This window comes from Pongo abelii, chromosome 13 (assembly GCF_028885655.2).
Source record: "Pongo abelii isolate AG06213 chromosome 13, NHGRI_mPonAbe1-v2.0_pri, whole genome shotgun sequence".
Lineage (NCBI taxonomy): Eukaryota > Metazoa > Chordata > Mammalia > Primates > Hominidae > Pongo > Pongo abelii.
In genome coordinates, this window is record NC_071998.2 from 24,604,409 (window position 1) to 24,626,880 (window position 22,472).

General features: G+C 43.1%; 1 protein-coding gene and 1 long non-coding RNA gene across 7 annotated transcripts in view; one reads left to right on the top strand and one right to left on the bottom strand.

Annotated features, from left to right (window-relative positions):
* Positions 1–22,472, bottom strand: part of NFX1 (nuclear transcription factor, X-box binding 1) — an 80,464-nt gene that overhangs the window by 16,068 nt on the left and 41,924 nt on the right. For 2 of the 5 annotated variants that reach the window (XR_008509548.2, XM_024252262.3), the window contains exons 12-19: positions 16,396–16,475; positions 12,143–12,251; positions 10,813–10,932; positions 7,896–7,975; positions 3,198–3,428; positions 2,282–2,355; positions 799–900; positions 99–140 (exon numbers count right to left, since the gene is read on the bottom strand). Coding sequence is in view for 3 of the 5 variants with exons in the window: in XM_024252262.3 (XP_024108030.2) it covers positions 99–140; positions 799–900; positions 2,282–2,355; positions 3,198–3,428; positions 7,896–7,975; positions 10,813–10,932; positions 12,143–12,251; positions 16,396–16,475 (838 nt within the window). In the remaining 2 variants the exon portion in view is untranslated. Of the gene's footprint in view, positions 1–98; positions 141–798; positions 901–2,281; positions 2,356–3,197; positions 3,429–6,298; positions 7,344–7,895; positions 7,976–10,812; positions 10,933–12,142; positions 12,252–16,395; positions 16,479–22,472 lie in introns of those variants that run through there. The other 3 variants (XR_008509547.2, XM_024252261.3, XM_024252263.3) reach the window with 2 other exon arrangements.
* Positions 3,367–22,472, top strand: LOC129047796 (uncharacterized). Of its 2 annotated transcripts, XR_008509550.2 has the most exons (3): positions 3,401–3,477; positions 3,700–3,792; positions 4,015–4,141. It is a non-coding gene; the product is annotated as an uncharacterized LOC129047796 (long non-coding RNA). The 2 variants fall into 2 exon arrangements; XR_010136431.1 differs by lacking the exons at positions 3,700–3,792; positions 4,015–4,141 and adding an exon at positions 21,437–22,472 and having other exon boundaries at positions 3,367–3,477.

Here is a 22,472-nt window from a genome sequence, read left to right on the forward strand (position 1 = left end):
GCAGGGCTGAGTGAATGATGTTTGAAGGGTTGCTCCCTCCCATTAATTTCACAGAGCTCAAGGGCAAGGAGATTAAAAAAGCAGCTGCAACTACTTACTTTTTCCTTTCCAAGGCTGAACACTCCTCATCACACTCCAGCCTTGATAAGCAAATGAAAAAAAATTAAAGTCAGAATACAGGCTGTACAGCTCCTATCCAGCAAGAAAAGGAAGTCTCAGTCAACCTGGAAGCACAGCTGACTTGCCAAAAAACATTCCCCCAGGCCGGGAAGCAGCCTGTGAGGCCACCTGCTCTTCAGTTTCCATTAGTAACCTTGCCCTAGAAACACCATTTCTCCAGGGACCCCAATCCAGGAATGGCTGGATGAGGTCCCTCTCAAGGACAGGTGGGATGGCCTCTCTGCTATGGGGTCTAGGAGTCCTCCAGTGGCCTCAGAGTGTCCCCTGGCTCCTCAGCCCCAAATGCTCCACAGGTGCCCCTCTTAACAGCCCGATCTCCCTCTCCAGAGACAGCCACCTCTCTGGGTTCTCTATTCTCATATGGGTTAAGCTAAACACCTATAGGTCTCTGCTTCCTTCGGTTACTGTGAGGCCTGGAAACGTCTCCTCTAGTCTTAGCCATCTCCTGAGTAGGATTCATTGGGGATGGAGTGGATGTCTCAACGTCAAATTGTCTATTGAATACTTATTGTGTATGCAAGGCTCTACTATGAAGGATTGAGATAAATGAATAATCCCTGCCCTCTAATTGAAGTCTAATTGAAGAAAGAAGGCACATATATGCATTTTAAAAATTACCTGGCTTGATGAACCTCCTTTTTGGTAATTAATTTGCTGATCTCCACTGAACCTCCAAGCTGCATGTCTGTTATCTTAGAGGCCATGGAAATTGCAGCTATTCTGAAATATAAAAAAGAAAGGGAAAAAGAGGCATTGCAGTTTCACAAGAACCTCCTTATACTTGGGATACAGCGACCTCTTTAAAAGCAAATCTAGGCCGGGTGTGGTGGCTCACGCCGGTAATCCCAGCACTTTGGGAAACCGAGGCAGGTGGATCACCTGAGGTCAGGAGTTCATGACCAGCCTGGCCAATATGGTGAAACCCCGTCTCTACTAAAAATACAAAAAATTAGCCAGGCATGGTAGCAGGTGCCTGTGATCCCCGCTACTCAGGAGGCTGAAGCAGGAGAATCACTTGAACCTGGGAGGTGGAGGTTGCAGTGAGCCGAGATTGCACCATTGCACTCTAGCCTGGGCAACAAGAGCGAAACGCCATTTCAAAAAAAAAAAAAAAAAAGCAAATCTATCACATAAAAACTGGTGTGGCCCTGGAAGCCCGGCTACTATGAACTACCTACATATTTATGTCATATCTCTTCAATCATATTCAAAGCAGCTACATGGGGAGCGATGAGGTGACTCAATCCCTCAGTATCCCCTAGAGCAACATTTGGCACTTAGTAGGTATTCAAACACAGCCAATCTGATGTGTGCATCCTCTTAAAGTCCTATATCCATGGCACCTCTCCCCATCTAACCAGAGATATATATATATAACCATTCATTCTCTAACACCTCCATCTCAGCACTCAGATCCCTATGTGGCTACACAGGTCCCAAGACTTCAGGAGGCTGCAGAGATACCTCACAGAACAATTAGAAACCCTCACACCAGAGGAGCACAGGGCTTGGCCCTGGCTGTGCCAATGACAAATGGTAGGGTGTGAAAGCAATTCACCTAACTTCAGGACATCTTCCCTTCTTATCTCACAACGTAATACGACCAAAAGAGAGAAGAAGAGAAAGAGGAAGAAGGAAGCGGAGAAATTTCAACGTTATTTTACACACTAAAGTTAGGGACGAAAAGGTACATAAAGCAGCACTTTTTCTTTGAACTAGAGAAACCAGATTTTTTAAAATGTATGTAAGAAACTTTCCAGCCAGGTGTAGTGGCTCACGCCTGTGATCCCAGCACTCTGGGAGGCCAAGGTGGGAGAACAGCCTGGGAAACAGGGCGAGACCCCTCTCAATAAAACAAAACAAAACAAACAAAAAAACAAACAAAAAAACCTTTCCAGCTTTTAGAAAAGTTGCAAGGATACTATGATAAACACATGTATCTGTGCAGTGGTGTTTACAACTAACTGATCACAACCAGTAACAGACTTCTTTGTTTCTTCTCCACTCCCACTGCTTCACTTGACTAGCTTTAAAAACAAAACAACACACATGTATCTGTTTCACCTAGGTCATCAGTTGTTAACATTTAAGTAACACTAACCTTTGATAAGTACTAGATGCTTCAGAGCAAATCACCATCTCTTTTCTTCGTCCACATTCACACTGTAGCTCTACCTGAAGTCAGATGAACATGGAACGACTTTTAGCACACTGGAACCATGTGAATAAAGCAGTTTTCACTCTTAAATCCTCTCTTAAACCATAGCAGAGACTAGAGAGTCAGTGGGTGGCCACTCTCCAAGCTGGAAGAAGCTAACCACACATGCAAACTGACACAGTTGTTGACATGCTAGGAAAGAATTGCCCCGTCCACAACGCCCCCTTTTGGAAACCACCTCTGTTCTTAATCCTGGCTGAAGGGGCAGGCCTAGGATGAAGTTTTTACCATCAGAGACAGACACTTGCCCTAGGCCCAACTGTGGCCTAGCCAACTCCACATCCTCAAGGTGGCCACACTTGATCCTTTAGACCAGGCTAAACCTCCCATTTACCTGCTCTCATAGCACCCTCCACAAGGCTTAAACTACTCCCTCATGACACCACAGCCATAATTAGTTATCTAAGTAATAATCAAGTATCTGTCCTATCAGATTGTGAGGAACCATGTGTCTCTTGTTCACTAATTTATCCCTAGCACCTCATACTATGTCTTGCACAAAAGACATTTATACATTTATTAAATAAATGGAGTAAACAATCAGTGACTATTGAGAATCTGATCCAAGGGAGACACAGACTGGTCCGGTGGCAGTGGGTACCTGCTGAATCAAAAGGCCATACCAAGTTGGGCAGGCAGAAACCTGTATGACTTACTCTACCTTTCTCTAACTTGAGGTTATTTGCAACCAATGACCCTTGATTAAGATGCATGCCCAGGGGTCACTGTAGACAGTTCTGGACTCACTAGTAGCCTCAGAACTACAGTCAAGGCTGCATCTGTGGCCAGAAATACCCACCTTGGCTTTACAAGCAGTCACAGGGCAGGGTGAGCTGGTATGGCAGGGTGCCATACACGGGTGACCACAGTCAGCTCTGGGGGTGGTGCAGGGCTGCTTGCAGGCCTCATCCACAAGACACTCCCCTTTGTGACAGAGTCTCTGACACTTGTGCATCCCACATGGTAGCGTGGCACTGCAGGGTAATCCGCAAGAGATATCAACCAGGTGACAGGGGATGTTGCTCCGAAACTAGGAGAGACAGAAGTAGCCAGATTCTCATCTCCATGTGGGATTTGGGGTGAGTTTTAACTTTCTCTTTAAACATTTCTGAGCTTATAGCAGGGTTTTTTTGTTTTTGTTTTTCGGATACAGGGTTTCACTCTGTCGCCCAGGCTGGAGTGCAATGGTGTGATTATGACTTTCTTGGGGCTCAGGTGATCCTCCCACCTCAGTCTCCCAAGTAGCTGGGATTGCAGGTGCATGCCACCACACCCAGCTAATTTTTGTATTTTTTTTTAAGAGATGGGGTTTCACCATGTTGCCCAGGCTGGTCTCCAACTCCTGAGTGGAAGCAATCCACCCGCCTAGGCCTCCCAAAGTGCTGAAATTACAGGTGTGAACCACTGCATCTGGCAATAACAGTTTGTATTTATTTATTTATTTATTTTGAGTCGAAGTCTCACTCTGTTGCCCAGGCTGGAGTACAGTGGTGCCGATCTCGGGGCTCACTGCAACCTCCACCTCCAGGGTTCAAGTGATTCTCCAGCCTCAGCCTCCCGAGTAGCTGGGGTTACAGGTGTGTACCACCATGACCAGCTAATTTTTGTATTTTTAGTAGAGACCGGGTTTCGCCATGTTGGCCAGATGGCTGGTCTTGAACTCCTGACTTCAACCGATCCACTTGCCTTGGCCTCCCAAAGTGCTGGGATTACAGGCGTGAACCACCACACTCAGCTCAGTTTTTAAAATAAGGATTATTATTATTTTAATTTTTAGAGACAGGGTCTCACTATGTTGCCTAAGCTGGACTTGAACTTCTGGGCTCAAGTAAGCCTCTTGCCTTAGTCTTCTGATTAGCTGGGACTATAGGTACATGCCACCGCATCCAGCTTAAAAGCTGTATTTTTAAAAAAGCTCTATTTATCTGAAAAAAATCAGTTTGATTTTCAAAGTCTGAAAGGTTAGTTTGAGATGAAGAAAACAAATCTTAACTTTATTTAATAATCCCTGTTATGACTCAAAAGGATTTGTAGCAGAAGCCAAAAATGTGATCTGGGACATAAACTTTCCAAAGTGACAACAAACAAATGTAACTAGATAACTAGGGAGTGCTTGAAAATGCTATGACTAACTGGGAGGGGCAGATGATCTTTTCCCTCCTTTCTGAACTGCTAAAGCAGAGTCAATAGACTAATTCTTATAGATGTGGGGTGGAGGGCAACCTTAGCTCAGGGTGCTGAGACTGATGGCAGGGCCATTTTTTCGTTTTATTTTGCTTTTTTTTTTTTTTGAGATAGAGTCTTGCTCTGTCGCCCAGGCTGGAGTGCGGTGGCGCCATCTCAGCTCACTGCAACCTCCACCTCCTGGGTTCAAGCGATTCTCCTGCCTCAGCCTCCCAAGTAGCTGGGACTACAGGTGTGTGCCACCATGCCCAGCTAATTTTTGTATTTTTAGTAGAGACAGGGTTTCACTATGTTGGCCAGGCTGGTCTTGAACTGCTGACCTCAGGTGATCCACTTGCCTCAGCCTATCAAAGTGTTGGGATTACAGGCGTGAGCCACCACGCCTGGCCTGTTTTGCTTTTTTTGAGACAGAATCTTGCTCTGTTGCCTAGGCTGGAGGGCAGTGGCACGATCACGGCTCACTGCAGCCTTGAACTCCTGAGTTCAAGTGATCCTCCTGCCTTAGCCTTCCAAGTAGCTGGGAGTACAGGCACGCCACTAAACCCAGCTAATTTTTGTATTATTTGTAGAGTCAGGATCCCACTAGGGTGCCCAGGCTAGAAGGCTGTTTTCTGTAATTAAATACTTAACTCTCTTCATGTCTCCCAACTCATGGTCTCCACAGCTTCAGGCAGTCCTGTCGTTTAAAAAATTAAGAGACAACAGGGCATGGAACCCCCAATTCATTTTTTTTTTTTTCTTGAAAAATGGCCTGTTTCCAGGCTTCCTCACCATAAGAAAAAGCTGCTGAAATTTTACTCTTGTAGGACCAAAGGCTAGTCTTATATACTCACTCAAATTATTTCATGAACCCTTGAAATGAGGGATATACTTCTACTGCAGTGACACACAACTTCTCCCCTCGAAGAGACCTCCAACATCTAGGACATACATATTTCCCATCGCACTGGAATCCATATTTTAGTAGAATGTAGTTCTCATCATTAAACACTTACCCATTCTACTACCAGGGCAATGGGGATAATTTTTGCCCATGCTCTACCCTGTCATCCTCTCCACATTACTTTCTTCTCACTATCTTTTAGGATGTTAATTCTTCCAGAACACCTGGAGAGCCCTTCCACCCTCCTTAGCCCTCTGTATTTCCCGCATTATTACTATTGTCTGTTTCATGCCTGCCTCCTGACCCAAAGTGAAGGCTTCATAAGGGCAAGGGTTAGTCTCGTTCACTTCCAAATCACCCAAACCTAGCCTGTTACCTAGCACATAGTAGGTACTCATACTCGTTATCTGTTGAATGAAGTCTTAATAAGCCATCAATACAAAGATAACACATTGATGTTTTAGAATGGATAAACTGGAAAAGGTGAGACATACAGAAAAGAGTAAATACCAAGGACTTGAGAACCACCCACAGGAAATCAGTGGAGGAATATACGTCCATGAAGATAAAAGAATATGGCATGTTGTTATAGATGTCAAGAGAGTTTCATGAAATGTTGGCCAATACGTCATGATGCAAAAAAAGCAGGTTAGAAAACAGTAAATTTTTTTTTTTTTTGGTATAGGACAGTTGGAATGTAGCAAACAGTATCATCTTAACCAGAGCAAGGAAAAATGTGTACATGTCTGGTGGTTTATATGCCAGAATGGTAGAGTATTTCTTTCTCAGTAGCAGAATTAAATCTTCTCAACTGTACAATAAATATGCATTACTTATTGGACTTCACTTTATTGCATTTCATAGATATCACATTTTTTACAAATTGAAACTTTGTGGCAACCCTGTGTCCAGCAAGTCTATCTGTTCCACTTTTCCAACAGCACACGCTCATTTCGTGTCTGCATCACATTTTGGTAATTCTCGCAACATCTCAGACTTTTTCATTATTATATCTGTTATGGTGACCTGCAATCAGTGATTTTTTTTTCTTTTTTCTTATTTCAATAGTTCTGGGGGAACAGGTGGTATTTGGTTACATGGATAAGTTCCTTAGTAGTGATTTTTGAGATTCTGGTGCACCCATCACCCGAGGAGTGTACATTGTACCCAATGTGTAGTTTTTAAAATTTATTTTTTTTTTCAAGACGGAGTCTTGCTCTGTTGCCCAGGCTGGAGTGCAGTGGTGCAATCTTGGCTCACTGCAACGTCCGCCTCCCGAGTTCAAGCAATTCTCCTGCCTCAGCCTCCCAAGTAGCTGGGATTACAGGGATGCGCCACCAGGCCCGGCTAATTATTTTAGTAGAGATGGGGTCTCACCATGTTGGCCAGGTTGGTCTCGAACTCCTGACCTTGTAATCTGCCTGCCTCGGCCTCCCAAAGTGCTGGGATTATAGGCGTGAGCCACCGTGCTCACCCCAGTGTGTAGTTTTTTATCCCTCACCCGCCTCCCATCCTTTCCCCAGAGTCCCCAAAGTCCATTGTATCATTCTCATGCCTTTGCGTCCTCATAGCTTAGCTCCCATTTATAATTGAGAACATACGATGTTTGGTTTTCCATTCCTGAGTTACTTCACTTAGAATAATGGTCTCCAAATCCATCCAGGTTGCTGTGAATGCCATTATTTCGTTCCTGGCTGAGTAGTATTCCATGGTACGTATAGATACACCACAATTTCTTTATCCACTTGACTGATGGGCAGTTGGGCTGGTTCCACATTTTTGCAATTGTGAATTGTGCTGCTATAAACATGCGTGTGCAGGTATCTTTTTCATATAATGACTTCTTTTCTTCTGGGTAGACGCCCAGTAGTGGGACTGCTGGATCAAACGGTAAATCTACTTTTAGTTCTTTAAGGAATCTCCACAGTTTTCCACAGTGGTTGTACTAGTTTACATTCCCACCGGTGAGCAGTGTAAGTGTTCCCTTTTCACCACATCCACGCCAACATCTATTATTTTTTGATTATTGCCATTCTTGCAGAAATAAGGAGGTTATTAAAAAAAAATTTGGTATTTTAAAGTAAAATGATTGGAACAGACAACAGATCATTGGTTTTCAGGGGTTGGAAGTAGGGGACATTGAGTATACAGGGGCATGAAGGATGTTTGGGGGTGACTGAACTGTTCTACATCTTGATTGTGGTAGTGGTTTGATGGTATGTATGCCTTTGTTAAAACTCATGGATCTGTACAATAAAAAGGGTAAATTCTGTTGTATGCAAATTATATCTTAAGAAAAAATTTTTCAGCAATGGAAAGCTTCTACTTCTGAGTGTATTTACTTTGACAAACAATGAGACTAACAATTCTTAAGTAATAAAATCATGAACCTCTGCCTGGAACAATGAGCACTTGAGAGAGAAAACTTACCTCATGCTTGCCCATGCACCACTTCTGAGTTAGGAAAGTGCAAGGGGGACACTTCTCCTCACTATGACAAGAATGATATACTGCAGAAAGAGAAAGGTAACTTTAGGAATACTTTCTAAATAAAGCCATGTAAACCATTATACATCATATAAGTGGCATACGGCATGAAACTTTTAAATTCAGAAACTGGGAGTACTTTTGAAAAATGGTCACAGGAAAGTAAAAAGAACCTTGCTTTATGTTAAAGTGTTGAAGGCCAAGCATGAGTGAGAAAAAGAAACCCAACCAAGGCGGAAGAGACATGCCAAAACAGAAGCAGAGGAGGCAGCTTTCCCATTTCATCTCTTGCAGCACAGCCATATGGTCCATTCAATTCTACTACGTCATTCTTTTGGCCCTACTTTAACAGCAACTGCTCACTTCTGCTCAGATATCTTTGCTATTAATTCCATCTAAAATGCTTCTGCTGACTCCTTCCAATTTCATTACTGCCTATAAGGGGAGGTTCATCAAAACTCACCTCCTACAATGAATCTTTCCTTGGCTGACCACACTCTAGCCTGAGCTCCCTCACACTTCCTGGTATCTCAGTTCCTATGCAGATGGGTTGCTGCCACATTATTTAGCCCATCTTCATGTGAAGGATGGTTGTATCATGTGTATTAAACTACTGTCCTCCTCTCAGGGAGAACATAAGAACCTCAAGGTCACAGGGTATTTTTCTCTTCCTCTGAAGTTCCCTCTGTGTCTGACACCATGTTAGAAATACAATAAACACGTAAGAAAATGGAAATGAATGGGGAACAAAATAGGCTAAAACAACACAATTCACAAATGGTGAAGTTCTTACTATGGACCTTGCCCAGCAGCATTTGGACTTCACCCGCAGGTAAATGTAAAGGAGGGAATGGGTGGGGACTGGCCTGGGCATGTACTTCATGCTGGTATGAATGCCACAGGAGGGGCTTGCAAACTACACCGGGAGGGCTATCCTAAGATCCCCAAGGAAGGAGGGAACATTCCACTTAATGAAGAATTTGTTAAGTTCTGTTTTACTCCATTAACTTAAAAAATTAAGAGCTAGTTTTCTAGTTTTAAATCTGAATCATATTGCCAGACTAACTGTGGGTATCAAATCTGGTCCCCTGAATTACTTCAGGTTTGCCTCTGGTGTTTGGTAAAATGAAATGATGGGCCCGGTATGGTGCTAGAGAAAAGCCAGCAACTAGACTTGACAGATACGGAAATTGAGTGATGTCAAATGGTTGTCGGCCTGGTATCTGAGCAGTTTATCAGAGAAAAACTGGAAACACTAAAATGTCCAGCAACACAAGACTGACTGAATAAGTCATAGCCCATCCATGTAACAGGACACTCAATTGAAATTAAAAATTTATATTGTAAAAAAATACTGACAAGGGGACAGATCAAAAATATAATAATAAGAGTGGAAAAAAAGCTAGTTAAAAGCATTAAGTTCAGTAGGATCCTACTTTTACGTTGGGGGAAAAATGCAAACATATATATTTGCACATGGCAAAGACCCTGAGAAATATATATAAGGTATAATTCTTAGGAGGTGACATATAATAGATTATTTAATTTCAAACTTTTGACTTTATTTTATTATTATTATTTTTTTTGAGACAGAGTCTCACTCTGTCACCCAGGCTGGAGTGCAATGGCGCAATCTTGGCTCACTGCAACCTCTGCCTCCCGGGTTCAAGTGATTCTCTTGCCTCAGCCTCCCAAGTAGCTGGGATTACAGGCGTCCACCACCACACCAGGCTAAGTTTTGTATTTTAGTAGAGACAGGGTTTTTACTATGTTGGCCAGACTGGTCTCAACCTCCTGACCTCAGGTGATCCACCTGCCTCAGCTTCCCAAAGTGCTGGGATTACAGGCATGAGTCACTGCACCTGGCCTTTTTTTTTTCTTTTTTTGAGATGGAGTCTCACTCTGTTGCCCAGGCTGAAGTGCAGTGGCACAATCTTGGCTCACTGCAACCTCTGCCTCCCGGATTCAAGCAATTCTCCTGCCTCAGCCTCCTGAGTAGCTGAGATTACAGGTGCCCGCCACAGTGCCTGGCTAACTTTTGTATTTTTAGTAGAGACAGGGTTTCACCATGTTGGCCAGAGTGGTCTCGAACTCCTGACCTCAAGTGACCCGCCCACCTCGGCCTCCCAAAGTGCTAGGATTACAGGCATGAGCCACTGTGCCTGGCCTCTATTTTCTTTTTTGAGACAGAGTCTTAGTCTGTCGCCAGGCTGGAGTGCAGTGGTGCAATCTCAGCTTACTGCAAACTCTGCCTCCCGGGTTCAAGCGATTCTCCTGCCTCAGCCTCCCAAGTAGCTGGGACTACAGGCGTGCACCACCATGCCCAGCTAATTTTTGTATTTTTAGTAGAGACGGGGTTTCACCATGTTGGACAGGATGGTCTCAATCTTTTGACCTCATGATCTGCCCCTCCTTGGTCTCCCAAAGTGCTGGGATTACAGGCATGAGCCACTGCGCCTGGCCCTGGCCTCTATTTTCTTAATTTTAATACGATAAATATATATTGCTTCTATAACAACAAAAAAGTCACTCTTAATTTTGTAAAAAGATGCTAAATTTCAAAACATGCACCAAAGTGGAGACCACAAAGAAAGAAAAGTTCTTGAGAGATAAGATCAGCTGGGGTGTCTTCCAACGTTGTTTAGGTGTGTTTGACATCCCTAGAGTAAACCAATGGAGGGCACTGTGATTCCAAGCTGTGGCCCAGATCACAGACCCACTTTCACAGAGGCAGCCCCTGAGCCAGGAGCAAGGGGCAGCCATCACAGCATGACTGTAGAGCAGTGAAGACAGTTACACAGCAGGATCCTAAATGACATGGTGTGAGCAGGCTGAAGTGTGAAGACAAGTTGGTACTCACCTGGATGGTCACATTCATGGACTCTAGCGCAGGTTTGGGTACATTCAGGGGGCCTAGTACCACAGGGAACTGGAGGGTAAATCACTGATGCACCACAATGGCAGGTTAATTCATCAAAACCTGGTGGAGCAGCAGGTAAAACAAAAGAACCCTTTCTGAGTTTGGGATGTGCACGTACATATTTACACACACAAACACACACATTTTTGCTTGTATTTTTACAGGAGAATTTTTGGGGGTGCCACTTTTTTCAAAAGAGGTTTTTATTTTATTAAACTTTTATTTTATTAAAGCTAAGCTGGTGAAAAAGGCATGCACAGATATGAAGTTTCATTTATTACTATGACCCTGACAACTTCCCAATACTTTTCCCAACATATTTCTAGACTGGAGATTATATTAATGACTGAGTTTTTAATATTATAATAGGAAATTTATCAACATTTCAAGGATCACATAACTCAGTGAAGAATTATTTTCCAAATGATCAACGCAGGCTGTTATAATCATGCACGGGTGAAAAGATCCGTTCAAAGCACAAGAAAGTCCAATAAATTTTTGTGACAGAGAACAAAAACACTGAGTCAAGTCCTTTCTAAAATGAGGTTGAATTTTGGTGTAATCTCAAAGAATATCAATAATTATTTGAAAACATCTTTAAAATACTCTTCCCTTCTCCTGTGTAAGGCTATCTATGTAAGGCTGGATTTTTTTCATATGCCTCAACTATATCACGACAGATTGGATGCAGAAGTAGATATAAGAATCCAGCTATCTTCTATTAAACCAAGTATCCACTATTCTATTTTTTTGAAAAGTTATTTAAAAAAATTTTTGTGATTACATGCAATGAGTATATTATTATTCTTAAATATACTAATCAATTATTTTTTAAATTTCTCAGTTTTAATTTCTAATATGGTAGATAAAGATAAACAAACTCACATAAAAATAACTCTTTAGGATACTTTTTAGTAATGTAAATGAGCCCTACAACCAAAAAGTTTGCAAACTGCTGCTAATATTATAGAGAAAGAAGATTGTTGAGGACAGAACCTAGGTTAATAACACATATGAGGCAGGTAGCAGAGAAGGAATCTATTAACGAACTAGGCCCCATCTCAGGATCACTGCTCATATCCCAAGTTTTGCACATTCAGGGACTACAACACAGCATTAGAAGTAACTTTAAAAAAAGTCTCAACATATTGGAAATACAAAGGCTTAGTTCAAGAATCCATACAATTCTAAGTAAATCAATCTCTCAAAGTATATTATGTCTGAATTTCTAAAAAACTCTTCTAATAAACTAAACAGTAAAGACACTCACTGGCTTGCCAGCATGTCTGGCAGTTTCCACGATGACAAGGTTCTTCACACCTATGAAGGCCACAACGGAGTTTCCTCCCACAAATCAAAGGACACTTGTGCTCCTTATCCTGGGAAAAGAGATTTATATTTGTTCATAAAATGGTCTTCATTTTATATTTTCCATAAATAACAACAAGATTAATAAAAACAAAGCTCTACACATTTATGGATAAAATGATGTCTGGAAATACCTTCAAAATAGCCACAGAAGGGAGAGTAGGTGGGGATGAAGATAAAACAAAATTCGTCATGAGGTGATCAATACTGAAACTGGATGTTGTGTATATGGGACTCTCTATACTAGTCTCTTTGCTTCTGCATATATTTGATATGTATACCTATATATATTTTTTAAGATGGAGTCTCGCTCTGTCACCCAGGCTGGAGTGCAGTGGCGCAATCTTGGCTCACTGCAAGCTCCGCCTCCCAGGTTCACACCATTCTCCTGCCTCAGCCTCCTGAGTAGCTGGGACTACAGGCGCCCACCACCATGCCTGGCTAATTTTTTTATATTTTTAGTAGAGACGAGGTTTCACCATGTTAGCCAGGATGGTCTCAATCTCCTGACCTCATGATCCGCCCGCCTTGGCCTCCCAAAGTGCTGGGGTTACAGGCGTGAGCCAGTTTGAAATTTAAAAAAAATATATTTTATTTTTACATCGTGTGTGTGTGAGAGAGAGAGAGAGAGACAGAGACAGGGTCTCACTCTGTTGCCCAGGCTGGAGTGTGGTGGTGCGATCTCAGCTCACTGCAACCTCCACCTCCTGGGTTCAAGCAATTCTCCTACCTCAGCCTCCTGAGTAGCTGGGATTACAGGTGCCCACAACAATGTCCAGGTAAGTTTTGTATTTCTAGCAGAGACAGGGTTTCACCATGTTGGCCAGGCTGGTCTGGAACTCCTGACCTCAAGTGATCTGCCCGCCTTGGCCTCCCAAAGTGCTGGGATTACAGGCATGAGCCACTGCGTCCAGCCTTATTTTTACATTTAAATCTATTTATTTATTTAGAGACCAGGTTATGAAACTGGCTAATTTTTGTATTTTTGGTAGAGATGGGGTTTTACCATGTTGCCAAGGCTGGCCTTGAATTCCTTGGATCAAGCAAGATCCACCCACCTCGGCCTCCAAAAGTGGAATTACAGGTGTGAGCCACAATGCCTGGCTGCAAATTTTTTTAAAATAAGAGGAAGTCTTTAAGCCTTCCAACACTAGTTTATAATACTTGCACAATTCATCACTCTTCACTTAAATATATAAATTTAAAAAATAATTAGGTATGTTATATGCATACATACACACGTACTACCTTGCTATTGGTACTGTGTTATGTTGTTTATGTATATATACACTGATACAGTTTGGCTATGTCTCCACCCAAATCTTATCTTGAATTCCCACATGTTGTAGGAAGGACCTGGTGGAAGTTAACTAAATCATGGTGGGGGAGGTCTTTCCTGTACTGTTCTCATGATAGTGAATAAGTCTCATGAGATCTAATGGCTTTATAAGGCCAAGTTTCCCTGCACAAGCTCTCTCTCTCTGCCTGCTGCCATCCATGTTAAGACGTGACTTGCTCCTCCTTCCCTCCCACCATGATTGTGAGGCCTCCCCAGACACTTGGAACTGTAAGTCCATTAAAACTCTTTCTTTTGTAACTTGCCCAGTCTCGGATATGTCTTTATCAGCAGTGTGAAAACAGACTAATACAGTAAACTGGTACCAGTAGAGTGGGGGCACTGCTGAAAAGATACCCGAAAATGTGGAAGTGACTTTGGAACTGGGTAACAGGCAGATGTTGGAACAGTCTGGAGGGCTCAGAAGAAGACAGGAGAATGTGGGAAAGTTTGGAACTTCCTAGAGACTTGCTGAATGGCTTTGCCCAAAATGCTGATAATGATATGGACAATAATGTCCAGGCTGAGGCGGTCTCAGATGGAGATGAGGAACTTGTTGGGAACTGGAACAAAGGTGACTCTTGTTTATCAAAGAGAGTGGCAACATTTTGCCCCTGCCCTAGAGATCTGTGGAACTTTGAACTTGAGAAGATGATTAAGGGTATCTGGTGGAAGAAATTTCTAAGTAGCAAAGCATTCAAGAGGTGACTTGGGTGCTGTTAAAGGCACTCAGTTTTAAAAGGGAAACAGAGCATAAAAGTTTGGAAAATTTGCAGCCTGACAATGTGACAGAAAAGAAAATCCTATTTTCTGAGAAGAAAATTAAGCTGGCTGCAGAAATTTGCGTAACAAGGAGCCAAATGTAAAACCCCAAGACAATGGGGAAAATGTCTCCAGAGCACATCAGAGGTCTTCATGGCAGCCCCTTCCATGACAGGCCTGGAAGCTCAGGAGGAAAAAATGGTTTTGTGGGCTGGCAACCAGGGTCCCCCTGCTGTATGCAGCCTCGGGACTTGGTGCCCTGCATCCCAGACACTCCAGCTGCAGCTGAAAGGGGCCAACACAGAGCTTGGGCCATGGCTTCAGAGTGCAGGCACCAAGCCTTGGCAGCTTCCATGTGGTGCTGAGCCTGCGGGTGCACAGAAATCAATAACTGAGGTTGGAAACCTCTGCCTAGGTTTCGGAAGATGTATGGAAACGCCTGGATGTCCAGGCAGAAGTTTGCTGCGGGGTGGGCTCTCGTGGAGAACCTCTGCTAGGGCATTACAGAAGGGAAATGTGGGGTTGCAGCCCCCACACGGAGTCCCTACTGGGGCACCACCTAGTGGAGCTGTGAGAAGAGGGCCACTGTCCTCCAGACCCGAGAATGGGAGATCGACTGACAGCTTGCACTGTGTGCCTGGAAAAGCCACAGACACTCAATGACAGCCTGTGAAAGCAGCTGGGAGGGGGGCTGTACACTGCAAAGCCACATGGGTGGAGCTGTCCAAGACCATGGGAACCCACTTCTTGCATCAGCGTGACCTAGATGTGAGACATGGAGTCAAAGGAGAGCATTTTGTAGCTTTAAGATTCGACTGCCCCACTGAATTTCGGACTTGCATGGGGCCTGTAATCCCTTTGTTTTGGCCAATTTCTCCCATTTGGAATGGCTGTATACACCCAATGCCTGTACCCCCATTGGACCTAGGAAGTAACTAATTTGCTTTTGAATTTACAGGCTCATAGGCAAAGCGACTTGCCTTGTCTTGGATGAGACTTTGGACTGTAGACTTTTGAGTTAATGCTGAAATGAGTTAAGACTTTGGGGGACTGTTGGAAAGGCATGATTGGTTTTGAAATGTGAGGACATGAAATTTGGGAGGGGCCAGGGGCGGAATGATATAGTTTGGCTGTGTCCCCATCCAAATCTCATCTTGACGTCCCACATGTTGTGGGAGGGACCTGGTGGGAGGTAATTGAATCGTGGGGGCAGGTCTTTCTTGTGCTGTTCTCGTGATAGTGAATAAGTCTCATGAGATCTGATGGCTTTCTAAGGCCGTTTCCTGGACAAACTCTCTCTGCCTGCTGCTATCCATGTGAGAAGTGACTTGCTCCTCCTTGCCTTCCACCATGATTGTGAGGCCTCCCCAGCCACTTGGAACTGTAGAGCCATTAATCCTCTTTCTTTTGTAACTTGCCTAGTCTTGGGTTATGTCTTTACTGACAGTGTGAAAATGGACTAATACATACATACACATTTATATATACATGTTATCATGTCATATATAACATACATGTTATCTTTTTTATATATATAAGAGTATATGAGATAACAGAGTACAAATAGCCAGCTAGTGATTTAATTAGTTCCATAAAAGCAAACATTTTAAATAAATATTTTATTTTTAAAAATCTTTTTTAAAAATGTCCTAATAATTTTTCCTACTGACCTGACCTAAGCAGTACATGAAACCCGAAGCCTGAGTTGCTAAGTCCAGGCCAGTTTGTGTTGGGACAACACACAATCTTCTGCAGAAGACTGTGTGCTCATCTAGGGGTCTTGGGCTCTGGGGTGTGAGACCTTCTCTTTCCTCTTTCTCTTTCTCTGTGTTGCTACCAGATGCCGCTGGCTGACTTCTTGACCTGGGTGAGGCTAAAAAGGCCCAGTCTGTCTCTTTGCAGAGAGGTTACGTGGACTATGAGAACTCTCTGACTGCTGCTTAGGGGCCCGTCCCAGTGACTTTTAAATCTGAGCTGCATTCTCCACATGGCTCAGGCTTCCAGAAGCCCAGCCCCTGGATGAATGGAATCTGATTATGCCTAATAAGTCCACTTACCACACAGCATATCTCATTACATTTATGCCGTCCACACAACCGTTTCTTGTTACACCGCTTGTCACACATAAATGTAGCATCTGCTGTGGCAAATTAAAAAGAAAAAAAAAACAGACAAAGGATATGAACATTCATTCAACAAATATTTGAATAACTATAGGCTCAAAGAATACAATAGTAATAATACAATTGTAATAATGTAAATGCAGTTTTTTTTATTTTGTTTTGTTTTTTGAGATGGAGTCTTTCTCTGTCGCCCAGGCTGGAGTGCAGTGGTGTGATCTCGGCTCACTGCAACACCCACCTCTCAGGTTCAAGTGATTCTCATGCCTCAGCCTCCCAAGTAACTGGGCTTACAGGTGCCTGCCACCACACCCGGCTAATTTTTGTATTTTTAGTAGAGGCAGGGTTTCACCATGTTGTCCAAGCTGGTCCTGAACTCCTGATCTCAGGTGATCCACCTCCCATGGCCTCCCAAAGTGCTGAGATTACAGGTGTGAGCCACCGCACCTGGCCTTTTTGCTTTTTTTTCTTTTTCTGAGACAGAGTCTCACTCTGCTGCCCAGGCTGGAGTGCAGTGGCGCAATCTTGGCTCACTGCAACCTCCACCTCCCAGGTTCAAGCGATTCTCCTGCCTCAGCCTCCCAAGTAGCGGGGATTACAGGTGTGTGCCACCACGCCCGGCTAATTTTTGTATTTTTAGTAGAGACAGGGTTTCGCCATGTTGGCCAGGCTGGTCTTGAACTCCTGACCTCAGGTGATCCACCTGCTTTGGCCTCCCAAAGTGCTGGGATTACAGGTGTGAGCCACCATGGCCAGCCATCAGTTTTTTTTTTGTTTTGTTTTTTTAAAGAGACAGGGTCTCTTTCTGTCACCCCGGCTGGAGTGCAGTGGCATTAACATAGCTCACTGTAACCTTGAATTCCTGCGCTCAAATAAGCCTCCCATCTTGGCCTTCCAAATGTTGGGGTTACAGGTGTAAGCCACTCTGCCCAGCTGAAAATGCATATTAAAATATCAATTTTCACCTTTAAAACTGTCAAAAAATAAAAAAAATAGCAATGGTAGGGTTTAAGGTGTGGAGAAAAAGGCATGCTCATCTTAGTAGATGGGTGTATAAACTTTTGGAGTCCATGGGGGACTGATTCCAGGACCTCCCTTGGATATCAAAATCCACAGATATTGAAGTCTTTTATACAAAATGGTATAATATTTGCATATAACCTATGCACACCCTCCCTTATACTTCAAATCTTCTCTAGATTACTTACAACACCAAATATAATGTAAATGCTATGTAGATAGTTGTCATACTGTATTGTTTACAAAATGATGAGAAAAAATTTTGTACATGTTCAGTACAGATGTAATTTGTTTCTTTGAATATTTTCAATCTGTGGTTGGTTGAATCCATGGATATGGAACCCGTGGATATGGAAGGCTGGCTGAGTGTATGTTTCTATAAAAAATTTAAGTGTGGCTAGGGTAGGAGGATTGCTCGAGCCCAGGAATTTGAGACCAGCCTGGCCAACATAATGAGACCCCGTCTCTACAAAAACTTGCTCACTGCAACCTCCGCTTCCTGGGTTCAAGCGATTCTCTTGCCTCAGCCGCCCGAGTAGCTGGGATTACAGGTGCCCGCCACCATGCCGGCTAATTTTTTGTATTTTTAGTAGAGACGGGGTTTCACCTTGTTGACCAGGCTAGTCTTGAACTCCTGACCTCAAGTAATCCGCCTGCCTTGGCCTCCCAAAGTGCTGGGATTGCAGGCGTGAGCCACTGCGCCCAGCCCTGCAAAAACTTTTAAAAATTAAGTTTTTAAAACTTAATTAAAAGTTAATTAAGCCAAGGGCATGGTGGCACATGCCTGTGGTCCCAGCTATTTGGGAGGCGGTGTGGCAGGACCACTGGAGCCCAGAAGATCAAGGCTGCAGTGAGCTGTGATCTGCCACTGCACTCCAGTCAAGGCGACAGAGAGAGACCCTGTCTCAAATAATAAATAGATTTTAAAACCCAACATTGAGATATCAGAGACATCACATCATGTGGTAGTGATATATCACTTCACTAGGATGGCTATGATTTAAAAAGCCCCAAAAACGGCCGGGTGCAGTGGCTCACGCCTGTAATCCCAGCACTTTGAGAGGCTGAGGTGGGCGGATCACGAGGTCAGGAGTTCGAGACCAGCCTGACCAACATGGTAAAACCCTGTCTCTACTAAAAATACAAAAATTAGCCGGGCGCGGTGGCGGGCACCTGTAATCCCAGCTACTCGGGAGGCTGAGGCAGGTGAATCACTTGAACTTGGGAGGCGGAGTTTGCAGTGAGCCGAGATAGCGCCACAGCACTCCAGCCTGGGCAACAGAGTGGGACTCCATCTCAAAAAAACAAAAACAAAAACAAAAACAGAAAATAACAAGTATTGGCAAGGATGTGGAGAAAATGAAACCCTCATACATTGCTGGTAGGAATATAAAATGGTACAGCCACTGTGGAAAACAGAATGGCAGTTTTTCAAAAAAATTAAACACAAGATTACCATCGGATCCAGCAATTCTACTCCTAGGTATATACCCCAAAGAAATGAAAATAGGTATTCAAACAAAAACTTGTATACAAATGTTCATAACAGCACTATTCACAATAGCCAAAAAGTAGAAACAATTCTAATATCCATCAACCAGTGAATGGATAAAATGTATATTCATAAAATGAATTATTATTCAATCATAAAAAGGAATGAAGTGCTGATATATACTACAGTATGATAAACTTAGAAAACATGCTAAGTGAAAGAAGCAGGGCACAAAAGAATACATATTGTGACTCCATTTAGATGAAGTATTCGAAAATAGTAAATCCATACAGATAGAAAGCAGATCAGTGGTTACCTGGGGGAGGACTGAGTGGGGAGTAAATGCTTAATTAATACAGGGCTTCCTTTCAGGGTGATGAAAATGTTTTTCCCCAGCACTTTGGGAGGCCAACATGGGAGGATCACTTGAGACCAAGCATTCAAGACCAGCCTGGTCAACAAAGTGAGACCCTGTCTCAACATATTTTTAAAATAAAATTTAAAAAAAGGCCGGGCACGGTGGCTCATGCCTGTAATCCCAGCAATTTGGGAGGCTGAGGCAGGCAGATTACATGAGGCCAGGAGTTCGAGACCAGCCTGGGCAACATGGTGAAACCCTGTCTCTACTAAAAATACAAAAAAATTAGCCAGGCATGGTGGTGGGTGCCTGTAATCCCAGCTATTCAGGAGGCTAAGACAGGAGAATTGCTTGAGCCCAGGAGGTGGAGGTTGCAGTGAGCCAAGATTGCGCCACTGCACTCCAGCCGGGGCAACAAGAGCAAAACTCCGTCTCAAAAAAGATAAAATAAAGGAGAAGAAAAAGAAAAAATGTAAGATAGAGAAAATATTTTGGAACAAGATTGTGAAAGAACTAAGTGCCACTGAACTGTACATTTAAAATGGTTAATTATGTTATGTGAATTTCAACTAAAAAAAAGTGGGCTAACCACTGAAGTATTTATGGGTGAAATGACATTTGAGATTTGTTTTCAAAGTACTTCAGCATAAATAAAATGTAGGGAAGGAGAGATGGATGAAAACAAGAGAGGTAAAATGTTGACAACTGATGATGACAGGTCGTAGGTACGTGGGGATTCATTATATCAGTTTCTCCACTTTCACATATGGTTGAAATTTTGCATCATAAAGTTATAAAAAGTGGGACAGGACGGTTTCGGCTTATTAATAATGGGGAAAAACTGGAGACAACCTAAATGACCACCAAAAGGGCCATGGTGAACTATGACATGGTAGATCCACATATGGAATACTCTGCAAGAACAAGAGTTATGCATACTGACATGGAAATACGTCTTTGAGATATTAGTGAGGGAAAATAAGCTGCAGACAGTATCTTTAGTATGAGCCTAAATCTAGGGGAAAAACAAAACTATGCTGGCATGTTTATACATCTGTATGAATAGGGAAAAAGATCTGAAACCCTAACTAACAAACTACTATTAGAGGCAAATTTTCATCTTTCACTTCATATTTTTTTTTTAAACTTCATAAGTGTATTAATTTTGTATTTTTTCAAATTATGTTTTTATTATTTTGTTTTATTGTTTTAGAGATAGGGTCTCGCTCTGTCACCAGGCTAGAGTGCAATGGCACAATCACAGCTCACTGCAACCTCAAACTCCTGGACTCAAGCAATCCTCTGCCTCAGCCTCCCGAGTATCTAGGACTACGGGCACATGCCACTATGCCTGGCTAACTTTAAAAATTATTTTGCAAAGACAGTGTCTCACTATGTTGCCCAGGCTGGTCTTTAACTCCTGGCTTTAAGTGATCCCCCAGCCCTGGCCTCCCAAAGCATAAGGATTACAGATGTGAGCCACTGCATCTGGCCCAAATTATGTTTTTCTTGTTTCTTTTTTGATACAGAGTCTCACTGTGTCACCCAGGATGGAGTGCAATGGTGTGATCTCAGTTCACTGCAATCTCTCTCTCCTGAGTTCAAGTGATTCTCCTGCCTCAGCCTCCTGAGTAGCTGGGATTACAGGCGTGCGCCACCATACTTGGCTAATTTTTGTATTTTTAGTAGAGATGGGGTTTCAACATGTTGGCTAGGCTGGCCTTGAACTCCTGACCTCAGGTGACCTTGACCTCCCAAAGTGCTGGGATTACAGGCATAAGCCACCAGGCCTGGACCCAAATTATGTTTTTAATAACCAAACTTTTTTCTTGAAACAGATGGCACACTGAACCAAAAGTTTAAATACGGTTTTGAGGCAGATATTGCTGGGTACCTCCCAAACAGCCACTCTTCTCTTTCAGGCAAAGACAGCCTTAATTTTGTTCAGAAATTGGGGGCCAGTGTGCTCCTCAGTTCCAGGGGTGGATGTTGTGTAGCTTTACCCACCATGGTAATTCCATTCACTTTGCTAGTGACAGTTTTAGGCAGAAGCATTGGACACAGTGTATTGAGAACCTTTCAGGACTGTTTTCCTTGCTCTTACATAGGAAGAGAAGATCAACACTCTCCTCATGGATTTTGTTTAGATGTTGTTGGGCAGAGACCCAATGTGTGAAGTTGCAGCAGCTAACATACCCACGAGGAGAAAATCAAGAAAACCACAGAGGAGCCAAATTGAAGTCTTCAAAATCACTGAGCTAAAATTAACCAATCTCGGACTTGTTCTGCCTCCAGATTTCCTATCAGGTGTGGCAGTAAACACCCTTATCGTAAAAGTCACTTTTTCTTGGGTTTTGTTACCTGCATCCAGAAGCTTCCTAACCACTACAGCTTTCTTTCCAACTACAATAAGACCTTTTATTTTGTATATCTTTATCTTCCATCACTTTTCCAAAAAGGTTTTAAAGTGGCTTCAACAACAGTATGTGACGGTTATAAAAACAGGAATCGAGGCCGGGTGTGGTGACTCATGCCTGTAATCCCAGCACTTTGGGAGGCCGAGGCAGGTGGATCACTTGAGGTCGGGAGTTAGAGACCAGCCTGGCCAACATGGTGAAATCCCGTCTCTACCAAAAATACAAAAATCAGCCAGGTGTAGTGGTGGGCACCTGTAATCCCAGCTACTTGGGAGGCTGAGGCAGGGGAATCACCTGAACCTGGGAGGTGGAGGTTGCAGTAAGCCAAGATCACGCCACTGCACTCTGGCCTGGGAAACAGAGTGAGACTCCGTCTCAAAAGAAAAAAGAAAAAAAGTTCAAACTATTTTACAGTGAACATCCATATGCCCATATCTAGATTCTACCATTAACATACTTTTTCAGATACATATCCATTCTTCTGCCTACCCACTAATTTTTTTAATGCATTTCAAAGCAAGCTGTAGACATGAGTGCACTTAGCATATATTTTTCAGCATTTCATCAATTAGAATTCAATTTATATTTTTTTCCTTTTGAGGTGAAAGTTATACCACAAATCTTAAGTATGCCTTCACTGAATTTTGCAAATACATAACCCAACTCCCTAACAAGATGCAGAGTGACGACACTTTCACCCCAAAAATTCCCTCATGCCCCACCCCAG